The sequence below is a fragment of the Macrotis lagotis genome, chromosome 3 (genome assembly GCF_037893015.1).
Source record: "Macrotis lagotis isolate mMagLag1 chromosome 3, bilby.v1.9.chrom.fasta, whole genome shotgun sequence".
NCBI lineage: Eukaryota > Metazoa > Chordata > Mammalia > Peramelemorphia > Peramelidae > Macrotis > Macrotis lagotis.
In genome coordinates this window covers 287,210,880-287,224,138 of record NC_133660.1, presented here as the reverse complement: position 1 = coordinate 287,224,138, position 13,259 = coordinate 287,210,880, and the positions used below count along the sequence as shown (strand labels likewise).

General features: G+C 42.4%; 1 protein-coding gene across 1 annotated transcript; it reads left to right on the top strand.

Annotated features, from left to right (window-relative positions):
* The first annotated feature begins 5,618 nt into the window (after positions 1-5,618).
* On the top strand, positions 5,619-12,889 carry LOC141518945 (pepsin A-like). The gene is made up of 6 exons (XM_074231365.1): positions 5,619-5,988; positions 8,048-8,247; positions 8,726-8,842; positions 11,749-11,893; positions 12,016-12,114; positions 12,607-12,889. Exons 1-6 carry the CDS (start codon positions 5,956-5,958, stop codon positions 12,742-12,744), a joined length of 732 nt encoding a protein of 243 aa, XP_074087466.1. The 5' UTR covers positions 5,619-5,955; the 3' UTR covers positions 12,745-12,889.
* The last annotated feature ends 370 nt before the right edge of the window (positions 12,890-13,259 follow it).

Sequence of the window (13,259 nt, the reverse complement as noted above, 5' to 3'; positions counted from 1 at the left end):
TCCTTCCTTGCCTGATCCTACCCCATTGGAGTTGCCCCGTGGGAATGTGGGTTGCTATCTGTGTTCTTAGTTTATTGTTATCAACTCCAACTTATCTCCTTTAAAAGGTACAATCCATAGAAACTGCAATTTCTTCTTGTCATGTAAGTCACTGAAGCTTTGTTCTGCTATGGAATTCATAGCCTTGGGCCTAGATCTTGTGGGAATCATTTTATATGAGAAAAATGAAGGACAGGATGATTCTACCACTTCTTGGGCCACCCATTGTCCTTTAGGATGGCTGCCATCGTTAGGTTTCTACCAACACTTAGCTGCAATTTCTACTCGTCGATCCTTTTAGAGGAAATAAGATAGGTCAAGTTAGAGTCCGTAGAAATAAATGAGTAACACAGTAATAACATGGGACCACAGGATCATGGCTTTGGAGTTGTAAGAGACCCATAGAATTAAATGTTGAAATATTAATATATATTGACAGCTATTAAAATTTAGAAAACCTTAGAACCTAGAATTTCAGCCTAGGTGAAGAGAGAGCAGGGTCACCCCACATGAAGGCTGAAGAGATTAGGAGGAACACCAGGAGAGAACATCAAACTTGAACTATGGAAATTGCCAGAACTCTGGATGGGCATTCATCAAGGAATTCGGCAAGGATGATAGGTGTCACCTCGATGAGTCCAAGAGGACTCAATTTGATGCCTTAGTTCATTCGCCATAACCTAGAAGACGAGCACATCAACTATTCCATCCTACTGTTCTTCCTTATTCTCTTGTAAAATGATTCCCACAAGATTCAGGGCCAAGATTATGAATCTTTCATCACAGAATGTTAGAGTTAGAAGGGATATTAGAATACAGAGCACACAATACTGGGGTGTCAGAATCCCTTGGAACAGAGAATGACAGAGCTGGAAGGAACCTTAGAACACACAATACAGAATTTCAGAACTGGGGGGGGACTCAAGAACATAGACTATCGTATGTCAGAGCTGGGAGGCATCTTTGATCATTGAATGTTAGAACTAGAAAGGACAATAGAATGTGGAACATAGAATGTTAGCAATATATAAGGAATCTCAGAATAGAGAATAGAGAAATTCAGAGTTGGAAAAGTGCTAGTACATAGTCATAGTTAAGAGGGACCTTAGAACATGGAAAGCTGGGGCTAGAAGAACCTTAAAGTATAAATCACAGAACGTCAGAGCTAGAAAGAACCTTGGATCGTAAAATGTTAGGACTAGAAAGGACCTTAGAACATAGGACACAGATTGTTAGAGGTAGAAGGAAATTTGAAATATAGAATAGAGCATTTCAGAGTTGGGAGAAAGGTTCCCTCGAACAGAGAACACAGAATGTCAGAACTGAGAGGAACCTTTGGACATAGAAAGTTAGGGAAAGAAGGATCTTAAAATATAGACTACAAAATGGTAGAGATGGAAGGAAGCTTGGGATAGAGAATAAAGAATTTCAAAATTGGGTGAGATTCCACAAAATAGAAGGTAGAATGCCAGATCTGGTGGGACCTCAGAACACAGAACAAAGAAAGTTGCATCAAGGAGAAATGTTGGAGAACTGCCATGCTACTTTCCACCTTTATGATTTACCAAGTTCTTTAACCACACCGTCTTATTTGTACAGTCTTATATGGATTCAGGTCAATTTAATAAACAATAATTAAACCTCTGCTCCACACGAGGCATCATGTCTCAAAATGATCCCTGCTCCGGGAAGTTTTCATTCTACTGGCCTCAGATGAGCTTATAAGGGGGAATGCTTACTTCAGCTTTGCTTTTTGGGGGATCCCACCTATTACCACTTGCAGGGTTGCCTTTAATCCATCTGGTCCTGACACTCTAAAACCTGTGGTTAAAGACACAGATAGAATCAAGTTGCACACATTCCTCTCTGCCCCCATTTCTGACCCAGGGCGTTCAAGAAGGGGCTATATCAGGAAGGTCTACCACTAAGATATTCTTCAAAATATGTTAAAGATACACGGAAAGATCTTATCAGAAGCCCAACTGCTACTAGCCAACCAAATTTTCAGGCTAATTTCAGAGGACTCAAGGTATATTATATATAAGGACTCAGTGCCATTTATTCCTTCTTTTCTTGAACTTGGTTGTATCCTTCCCTGGCTGGTCTACAAACTAGAAACATGAGGTGGTTCCTGCTCCTCAGTCTGGTGACTCTTTCCAAATGCATCGTGAAGTGAGTAGAGAAGCTTGGGACCTAATTTCTTAGGCAGGGGCAAGAAGGCTTCCTAAGGGTGTATTGGTGTGATCTTTCAATCCTCTGGTTTTTTTGTTCTTACTGCTTTTCCTTCTCCTCTCACTTGTTATGAAACTGAGTATATGTGGAAAGGGCAGGGAACAAATTGCTCCAATGGGAGTCAACTCAACATTCATGTCAGAAATACCAAGAGAGCTCCCGAATGAACAAGGCTACCAATAACACGCCACTAAAGAAGGAATTCCAAATGATGGAGATTAGGGACAGTAAAGAAAGAGTCAGGGATTGAAGGAAATCTTTTCATCCCACCTGAGGGATGAAGAAAACAAATTGAGGTCTCTTAAGAAGGCAAGATGGATGAGACAGAAGAATAATACAACAGATACACAGGGACAGGTGATAAGGATTGAATCTGTTATGTCATTGGTCTAGGGGACTCCCAGATGAGTGAGGAAACTACATTTTTCCATGCAGATTCTCTCCCCTTTGCAATTTAGAGTCTTAGAGAACCATCTAATGCATAGAGATCAAGTGCCTTGCAGGAGAGAAAAAAATCTCTTTTCTCTCATCACTGATTTCTCTCTTCTCTAGACTCCTATCCCTTCATGCTCACCTTCCCTCCTGCTAGATGTTTTCTCCTGCCTCCTTGTCATCTTAGTATTCTTCATCCTCAGGATCCCCCTGAAGAGAGAAATATCCTGGAGAAATCAACTGAGAGAGCAGGGTCTACTGAAGGAGTTCCTGGAGAAATATCCCTTGAACCTCGCAGCCAAGTATTTCCCTAAAAACAAGACGAGTGTGATCTCCAGGGAACCGCTAGTGAACTACCTGGATGTAAGTGGATTTCCAGGATGATACTCCAGGGTTCTGTCCAAACCAAGTCACTGGGGAGAGGTGATGGGTAAGGGTCAATGGTCTTAGCCTATTTGACTTAGAAGCAGAAGCACAATGATCATGGAGGACATTTACATAACTTTCTATCTCATTAGAGCTTCACAATTATCCTGAAAAATCAATATTATAAGCAGCATGATCCCCATTTCACTGATGAGGAAACTGAGGAGGCTCTGAAAGGGTCTTATTGGGCTCTTGTACAATCTCCCAAGAGAAAGCATGGTAAAGAGTATGATGGATAGAAGCCTGGTCTTGCCAAAACTTACTATTGTCAATTTTTAAAAGTTGTCTTATATATTATATCACTTTTTTCCTAATTTTTTTCTGTTTAGACGATTCTTTTCTCGAAACATAACAAATATGAATCTATGTTTAGCATGGTTATACATGTAGAATCTATATTAGATTGCCTTCTGGGGGGCAGGGAAGGTAATTCAAAATCTTGCCAAGAAAATGATTGGTGAAAAACACCATTGAAAGTATTTGGAAAAAATAAATAAATAAAATATTTAAATTCTTTTTAAAAAGAAAAGAAAAGAAAATTGATCATGGCATCAGGAAGACCTGACTTCAAATCCTGCCTTAAACACTTAATTATGACTTAGCCAAATCGCTTCACCCTGTTTGCCTCAGTTTTCTCATCTGTCAAATGTGCTAGAGAAGGAAATGACAAACCACTCCAATATCTCTGCCAAGAAAACTCCAAGTGGAGTCGTAGAGACCTGATTGAAATGAATGAACCAAAAACCAGAAACCACTCCTCAGGTACTTAACTCACCATGACACCTTGGGCAACTCATTTAAGCCCACTGTGCCTCTGTTTCCTTATCTATAAAATGGAAGTTATAATCCTTGTTGTACTTTCCTGGTCAAGTCAGTGAATGTGTGTAAAACATTCTGAAATCTTAAAGCGCTTCCTATCTTCTATTCTGTGTATGGCCAACTTGGGTAGTGTGGACGCTAATTTGGGCTGGTAGGCACTAGAAAGGACTGTGAAAGGAGTGATCGTTTCTGGTCCAGTAACATTTACAAAGGAGGGGGCAGTGGGTGGCTCAGTGGATAGAGTCAGGAAGACCTGCGTTCATATGTGACCTCAGATACTTAATAATTGCCTAACTCTGTGACCTTGGGTAAGTCACTTAACCCTATTGCCTTAAATAATAAAAAAACATTTTTAAAAATCATTTACAAAGGCTTCCTGGTGAGGGTTGGGGTGGAACGGAGCCTCAGAGATTGATAACTGTGAATTGGAGGAAGAGAAAGAGACATGCAGAGAACTGAATGGACAAAGGCAAGGTGGTGGAAATTGTGAAATGATCATCATAACTCCGCTAATGCTTCAAATACTTTATATTTAGCATCCCGTTTACTACTTGTGAGGAGGTTTCAAGTGTTCTTATTCTTCATTTTACAGATGAGGAAATGAAGGTGCCAAGAAGTTAAGAAGGCAGGGAGGCAGGGAGGGAGGGAGGGAGGGAGGAGAAAATGAGCTTACATTCTAATATAAGGGGGGTGTTTTGATTTGGAAAATTACAGGGACAGTGAACAGAGCCTTGGTAGAGGCAGTAGATTGGCGCACTCTTTCCATGAACAAGGATAGGGCTCATTTGATGATGGTTCCAGAACAGAAAAGGAGGGCTGGGAGTGGCAGTGAAGCATTGTGGGAGCAAGCCTAGGTCAAGCTGACCCTGTGGGACACTCTCCATTCAGGACAGGAGGGATCCCAGAGCAAAACCTCCGGGTCAAGGTCCCACAACTAGTAACTGACAGAGATAGGATTGAATGCAAGGTCAAGGAGGATTTTCATCATTTCTTCCATGTTCAGTATTTTATCCTTATCACCTTCAGGGCTGCAGAAATGTGGGGTGGGACTAAGGAGCTTCCTTCTCTGCATCTGGCAGGTTGAATACTATGGCACCATTGGCATCGGGACTCCCCCTCAAGAGTTCACTGTCATCTTTGATACCGGCTCCTCCAACCTCTGGGTGCCCTCTGTCCTGTGTCACAGCCCTGCCTGTAGTAAGTCACCCATCCAGGCCAACTGGCTTGCCACCTACTCCAAATCAATATCACCAGTTCTGTAAGACCCTGGTAGAGTCATCTTGAAAACTCAGATGGTTCAAGAAACACCAAATTACTATCTTGATTCCAGAATGGGAAAGGAGCTCAGAATGAAACTGGATCCCTGGAGATCAGAGAAAATCAACCAATCCAACTGTGTAGCCAACAGAGTATTCGACTTGAGGCCAGGAAGATGAGGGTTCGAATCCTGCTCCTATTACTTTTACCTTCCCCTATTTCTATTACCTTTAGCAAGTCAATCAATCAACTTCACTAGCTCATTTCTTCTTCAACTGTTAAATGAAAGGCTTGGATGAGAGGCCTCTAAGGTCTGCTCAAAACCTATGTTTCTCCAATCAGTGATTGCTCAATCAACATTCCCAATTGTCCTTGGTCCCACACAGGAAGCAGGAACCTCCCACCTCCCAGGATCATGTGTTTGGTGAGGGCCAGAATGTGGAGAAAGGATTAGTTTTCTTCTGCCAGGCTGCAGACAGAGCACACACACCGTACAATGGAGTGAAAAGTGGCCAGTCTAGGCTTCATGGCAGGAAATACTTCCTAACCTTCAGTGTTCTCCAAAAATGAAGGCTGCTGTCCCTGCAGGAAGGGTCATTGATCAATGCCCCTGTACTTTCTGGGGTTTTCTAACACCCGCAATGTTAACCATTGACTTTCCTAGAAATCCACCGTCGCTTTGATCCTAAGTTGTCCTCCACCTACAATGCCACCAACGAGACCATCTCCATTACCTATGGCACTGGCAGCATGACAGGCATCCTTGGCTATGACACCGTGCAGGTAACCTGATCACAGTTTACTGCCCATAATTTCTCTGTTTTGAGGAGTAGTTTATCATAATAATTAGAATTAGAATTTATATACCACTAAAGTTCACCAATATATGTTAGTTCATTTGACATGGAAATAACCCTCTGAGATAGGGACTATTATTATCATTCCCATTTTACAAATGAAAAAACTGAGGCTGAGAGCAAAAGTGACTTTTCCCAGAATTACACAGCTTCTAAGTGTGAGAGGCAAGATTTGAATGGAGATTTCAACCACAGGGACAACACTCTAACCACTATAATACCCAATTGGTTTTAGGAACTTGGGAGTAAATAACCCATTCGTCATGCCCAACGAAAATTAGGAATCCAGGGTTCAACAATGGGAAAGTCACTTCATTTCTCTGGGCCCCAGTGTCCTCATCTATAAAATAGAGACCTGTAAGGTCTAAAGCTAAGCTGCATTATTGCTGGTGCCTTTTTTTTATAAGGGAGGGAGGGGGCAGCACAGTAGAGAGGAAGATCCTGCTGTCTCCCAAATTATTCCAGCTCACTTAACCTCAGTTTTTTCTTCTGTAAAATGAAGGACCTTGGATGAGCTCTCGAGTCCAATCCAGTTGTAGATTGATGAGTCCATGAGAGAGAAAGGCAGAAGGGTGAAGAGAGTTTGGGTCAGACTCTGGGTCTGCTGCTTCCTGCCTCTGTGTAACTGCTTCCTATTTTGTAAAAGGAGAGCATTGAATGACATCATCTCTGGGGTAGCTGAGTGAAACAGTGGCTGGAATACTGGACTTGAAGACAGGAAAGCAAGAAAGAAAAAAAAAAGAGACAGAGAGACAGAAAGAAAGACAGAAGGACAGGAGAGAGAGGGAGAGAGAGAGAGAGAGAGAGAGAGAGAGAGAGAGAGAGAGAGAGAGAGAGAGAGAGAGAGAGAAGGAAGGGAGGAAGAAAAGGGAAGGAAGGAAGAAAGGAAATAGGAAGGAAGAAAGAAAAGGGAAGGAAGTAAAGAAAAGAGAAAAAATAAACAAAAAAGGAAGGAAGAAGCAAAGTAGCAAGGAAAGAAAGAGAAAAAGACAAAGAAAGAAAATGAATGCAATCATCTCATTCCATGAGAATATGCTGAATAAAAGCTTCTGCTATCTGGCAACAATAAATATCATGGACATCCTTGAAAGGGAAACTAAGGAAAAGAGATGACCTGTGTAGTGTTAGTGAATTTAGTGCAAAGGAGTGGATGATTGGGAGGATGGGGAGAGAGGGCTTTGTTAGCAAGCAGGGGTCCCAGTCCTCTTTATGGTGCCTCAGTGATGGAGCAGAGTGGTCATGGGACCATTGCTTTGGATCTGGAAAGGATCTCCAAGTTCATCAAATCCAGCCATCTCATGAGAAAAGATGAGGAAACTGAGGTCAGGGGGGAAGAAAATTGCCTGCATTTTCACACAAATAGTAACAGGAAGTTTGTGACTCAGATCTTCAAATTCCAAAGCAGTCTTTCCACTGCACCACAACTTAGAACTTCAGGGAATTTCTTTGAACCACTCCATTGGTGGTGTCTCTCTTTCCTGACTCCTCACACCACAGAGTAACACCAGCCAAGTCTTGGAGACAATGGGAAATACAGGGTCTGGGACTCCTATTTGCTCTTCCTCAAGATGGTCCATCTACATCTCCTGGTCTAAGAACATCCCTGAGCTTGCTCGGACCCTTAACTGAGTCACCCCTGGAGGACAGCCATCTTGAAAAAAGAAGCACAAATGTCAGATTTAATACATGTTTCTTTAAAATTTTTTCTGAACACTTTATAATTGCATATGCTAGCTTCTATTTCTTTGTTTAGTGAAATGTTTTATTATTAAGTATATAATCTATACATATACATGTAATAATATGTTTATATGAAACATATATACAGAGGATATTCCAAAAGTCTTAGTAAAACTTTAAAGCTAATAAAATTTAAACCTGCACAAAGGTTTTTTGGACATCTTTGTGAAAACACTTCAAAAAAGCAAAACTACTGTCAACCAGCACATCCCAGGAAATTCTGTCTTTTCTCTCTCTTTCCTAAGATTGCAGATATTGTAGACACCAACCAGATCTTTGGGCTGAGTATGACTGAGAGAAGCATCGTCCTGATTCAAAGTCCCTTTGATGGGATCCTGGGGATGGCATACCCCACAATTTCTGCATCTGGAGCTACCCCTGTCTTTGACAACATATGGAGTCAGGGTTTGATTTCTGAGAACATCTTTGCTTTCTATCTGAGCTCGTAAGTCTGGGTGGGAAAAAACCCTCCCACTGAAAGATCTTAGGCACATGATCCCCTAGACAGGGCCAGCCTAGGATGGAGCTGATGGAAAAAGGTTCTTGGAAGTTGAGTGTCCCAACAGCAACACTTATGGCAGCCAGGTGGCACAATGAATAGAGTGCTAGGCCTGGAGTCAGGGAGATCTGAGTTCAAATCTAGACTAGTTGTATCACCATGGGTAAGTCACTAAAACTTGACTGCCTCCCATCCAGGGCCATCTTCAGTCATCCTGATCCATATCTGGCCACTGGACCAATATAGCTCCAGAGGTAAAAGTAAGGTTGTTAGCACAGCATCCCTCACTCAAATCTAATTCATCTGCATGTCATGGCATCACCTGCCTTATGTCATAGGCTTCTTCAAGGACAAACAACAGCAACATATTCTAAGTCCTCCAAAAGCTTCTTAAATTAATTCTTGCCTTCTCTTTTTCATGTAGTGATAGCACAAACAGCAGTGTTATGATGTTAGGGGGAATTGACTCCTCTTACTACACTGGAAATATCAGTTGGATCCCTCTGTCTTCCCAGGACTACTGGCAGATCACAATGACAAGGTAAGCCCTGACCTCATTCTGCATGCTTGGCCATTCTTAAAACCAACTGAAGTGGTAGGGTCCCAGAGGGAAATACAAGCTCAGTGATCCTGACCTAGGAATCAAGTTCCATAGAGGAGTGAGTATGAGAGCTTTGAGAGTAGAAGAGATGATTATTTTCTAACCTAGCCTGCCAACCACCCAACGAAATGGGGAGACTCAGTATGGGGAAGGGAGAAATAGAAATACTCTGAAGAGGGAGATTGACCAGAAGGCCAATTGGAACACACTGGCACTAAACCAGGAAAAAGCAAGAGTTCAAATTCAGCCTCAGGTACATACTAACTGTGGGACCTTAGGTAAATCACTTAACCCTCCTTGTCTCGGTTTTCTCATCTGTAAAATGACCTGGAGAAGGAAATGGTAAACCACTCCAGTATCTTTGCCAAGAAAACCCTAAATAGGGTCATAAAGAATCAGATATAACTGAAAATGGCTAAACAACAACAAAGTCAGTAGAGCCAAGTCCTGTCCAGTTGGAGAAGCACATGCCCCACATGGAGGCTCATCAGATCAAAGGACGTGGATCTCAGTCTAATCTCCTAACTTTTGAAGATGAGGAAAGATTAGGGCTCAGAGAAGTAGATGACTTACCAAGGTCACACAACAAATAGCAGTGGTCATATTGGAACCCAGATCCTCTAACTCCAGGGTGAGGTCTCTTGCCAGAGAAAGAGTAAATGGTTTTTCAAGCTATGGCCTGGCAGATTTGAGAAAGGACATTAGCCAGAGTCGAATGGAACAGGTTCATTGTTCATTCCTTCATTCAACAAACACTTAACATCAATCTGCTCTAGTGTGCTGCTGGAGATTGTGGAGGAGGGAAAAGGAGGTCAGACCTCTGATCTCCTTTAGATAACAGAGCTAGTGAGAAAAGTAGATCTACCGAGATAAATCAGGCCCTCCCTGCAACCTCTAGGCTTAGAGAGCTGCTTGGGACCCTGAGAGTGTTAAATGACTTGTCAGGGTCACTAGTGTATATTATGAGGTCATTTTCCTATATAAAAATAGATTTAAGAAGCATCACGAAGAAGAGTAAGCAAAAAAAAAAACGTGGTGTCAGATAAACTGAGTTCAAATGATGATTTTTACTATTTACAAATTGTACTGGGCATCTCTTCCTCTCTGGTTCTCAGTTTCTTAATCTGTCAAAAAAAAAAGTGAGGGAGGTTGAACCAAATGACCTCTAAAGTCCTGCCTAGCTCTAAATCCATGATGCTAGGCTGAATTGTCTTTGGCTTCCTCCCAAATACCCTTAATTCTCCTTTGTCCTTATGTTTCTTCATAGGTAGAGCCCACTGCTGTATTTATGGATTCCATTAGTATCTAAATCGCCAACTCCAGGGTGTTCCACGGCTCTAGACATTTGGGGAACACTGGGTTGGAGAGCAACACATCTCAAAAATGTGAAAGCCGTTTCATGAGGATATGTGAGGTCATGAAGAGTCATCCATGTCCTTTTGCGGGTCATTTGGGGAATGTTTATAATCTATGCAAAACTATGAAATGGGTCAGGCTGGTTCTCTGGCCTTCTCCAGGTCTAGTACCCTCAGAAGGGCCCTTCCTTGTGTTGTCCCATTTCCTATCCCACTGTGGGCAGTAGTAAATTCAGAGGACTTGAGTTCAAATTCAGATTACTTAGACTTACATAATCCTGGAATTTTAGGCAAGTCATTTAACTTCCTTGGGTCTCAGTTTCCTCCTCTGTAAAATGTTGAGACTGGACTCATGGTCTCTGAGGTCCCTTATGGTTGGTCCTGTGTAGAGCATTGTTTTAGGGGCTAGGCAATGTATAGAATTTGTAGGAGATATTCACTGTCTCTACCCTCTTGGACTGTTATGACAAATTACATGATATGCATGTGGTTCAAATCACCACCTCTGACACACATTAGTTTGGTAGACTTAGATTAGTCCCTTTATTTCCCTGGCCTCAAATAGTTGATTGGTGATGGCTCTCAGGCCTCTGAAGTCCCTTTCAGGTATAGGTCCAGAATTCTTTGGGTGACCTTGGGTAAATCACTTTCTCTGCCTGGGCATGTAAATTGAAGGGGCTGATCTAGATGGCCTCTGGGGTCAGATGTAGGATTCTATAATTCTGTCACTTTCCCCACCTCCAATGCTCTTCTCTCAGAACCTTCCCTCATCCTGCCCTAAAGGCAGTACTTCTCTAAAAAAGGAGCAAATTATACTTTGGGTATCACTATCTGAAAGTAGAAACAGGATAATGCCTAGTTCTGGGAGCCCTACACTGCTGAACTGGAATGTCCCAAGGAAGTTACCAGAGGTAGCCGACAGGCCTTAGGTTCACGCCCTATAAAGAGTAAAGGCCATGGAGGCTTTGACTTGGAGGAATCTCAATGGGGTGTGGTTGCTGCCTTTGAGTATCTGAAGAGTTCTGTCAAGATGAGTTGAGCCTGATGGTCTTCACTCCAGCAGTAAGAAGGAGAAGTGATAGATTGAACTCCCAAAGGACGAAATTTAGAGTAGATGTAAGAAAAATCGGAACTAGCCATTGGGACAGTCCAACAATGAAAGGGGCTGCCTCGGGGGGCCTTCACTTCTTCCTCTATAGAGGTTCTGAAGGAAAAGTTGAGTAGCTACTGGATTAGTGTGCTGGAAGGATTCTTAGCCAAGTACTTGGGGCTCGGTGGCTACTCTGAAGCTCTGTGCTTCTGTGCCATCTCAAGCATCACTCAATATGGAGAGATGGAGAATTATTAAGGGACCATTCCCTCAGTCTTGAAATCACAACAGATAATCTCCAACTTCTAAGTTTGTCTAGGGCCAGTCCAGAAGTAAGTTTCTGAAGTTTTTTAGTCAATCTGACATGTGTATGTGTGTGTGTTTGTGTGTGTGTGTTTCAGCGTTACCATGAATGGAACTGAGATCGCTTGCAAAGGGGGCTGCCAAGCTATCGTGGACACTGGGACCTCACTGGTAATTGGCCCTGCCAATGGAATCGCCAGCATCCATGCTGCCATAGGAGCAATTGAGAATGACTCTGGTGAGGTAAGAGAGTGATGATGCCTTCTAAATCAGGTCCTGAGTGTCCCATTCTAGATTGGTCTTTAGTAGGAAAGTGAAATGTATGTAATTCTTCTCTGTCTCGCCTGGTCTCCTTCCCATCTCAGATGGCAGTCAACTGTTCCTCCATCAATAATCTGTCATCAATCATGTTCAGCATCAATGGCATGGACTTCCCTGTCCCTGCTGAAACCTACATTAGAAAGGTAAGGAAGCCAAAGACAAGTCAACCCCAGAACCCATAATGGGCTGTCAATGTTATCGTGGGTTCTCTCTGTTCCATTCCCAACTGCATTTACTTGCTTCTGTACATTTTGGCCCTTTCACCCAGTAGAACATAAAGTTTTAAGAGATGTAAAATAGTAGAGTAGGAAAACCTGGGTTTTAATTCTGCCTTGGATATTTACTAACAATATGATCCTGGGACAAGACCCTCAACTTCTTTGGGTCCCACTTTCTTCATTTGCAAAATGATGAGTTTGGACTCAGTGTCCTCAAAGGTCCCATCCAGCTTTAGACCAATGAACCTATAAACTCTTTGAGGTCAATAGTTAATTGGTTAGTTGACTATTTAACTGATTAAAGCTCTCTGAGAGCTCTTGATTGTTGTCTTTCTGATACTTGGAGAACTGGTGTCTTTCCTTTATCACCCATCATGCATCCCAGCTATGAATTTTCTCTCATCCCTCCTTCCCCAGGACAAAGAAAACTGTTACAGTGGTTTCTCAACAATAGAGTTAAGCCAGTGGATCCTTGGGGATGTCTTCATACGCCATTACTTTACCATATTTGACAGAGGAAACAACCGAATTGGCCTTGCGAACCTGGCCAAATGAGAGTTGGCACCTTAAGGGTTTGGGGGTGCTTTGCCAGAAGAGATCATGCCCGGGTCCTTTCAAGTTCCCAATATTTAGAGTTCTCTAAAATACTCCTCTGCTGGGATGGTGGGTTGGATGAAGAACCCTGAATGTTAATAAAACAAATGAGTCCATGGAGTTGCAGTTCTTTCATCCTTATATCTCTACCACACAATTGGGTTAAAATACTTAGGGTATGGGAAATGGGAGACTAGGGTGACGAATAAAGGGTAATGAAATCAAAAGAAGCCTAGATTTGGAGTTAAAAGGACCAAGGCATGCAGTCCAGTTCTACTACTTACTGTGTATGTGATATTGGTCAAGTCACTAAATCTCTCTGACTTCAGTCCTTCCCTCCAGAGGCAATGGGAGATTTGGACCACCTGGTCTCTGAAGATCCCTTCTAGGCTCAATGATTCTAACCCCTTTTCTCTCTTACATAGTCACCTATGAACATCTGGTTACACATCTTGTGATTCTGATAGTGGGGACTC

What these genes read in the sequence shown, in the direction of transcription:
- LOC141518945 (XM_074231365.1), top strand. Translation starts at nt 5,956, where the DNA reads ATGACAGGCATCCTTGGCTATGACACCGTGCAG. An exon ending in TTTGCTTTCTATCTGAGCTC is followed by an intron (nt 8,248 to 8,725) that starts GTAAGTCTGGGT and finishes TTTTTCATGTAG; the next exon opens with TGATAGCACAAACAGCAGTG. An exon ending in CTGAAACCTACATTAGAAAG is followed by an intron (nt 12,115 to 12,606) that starts GTAAGGAAGCCA and finishes CTCCTTCCCCAG; the next exon opens with GACAAAGAAAACTGTTACAG.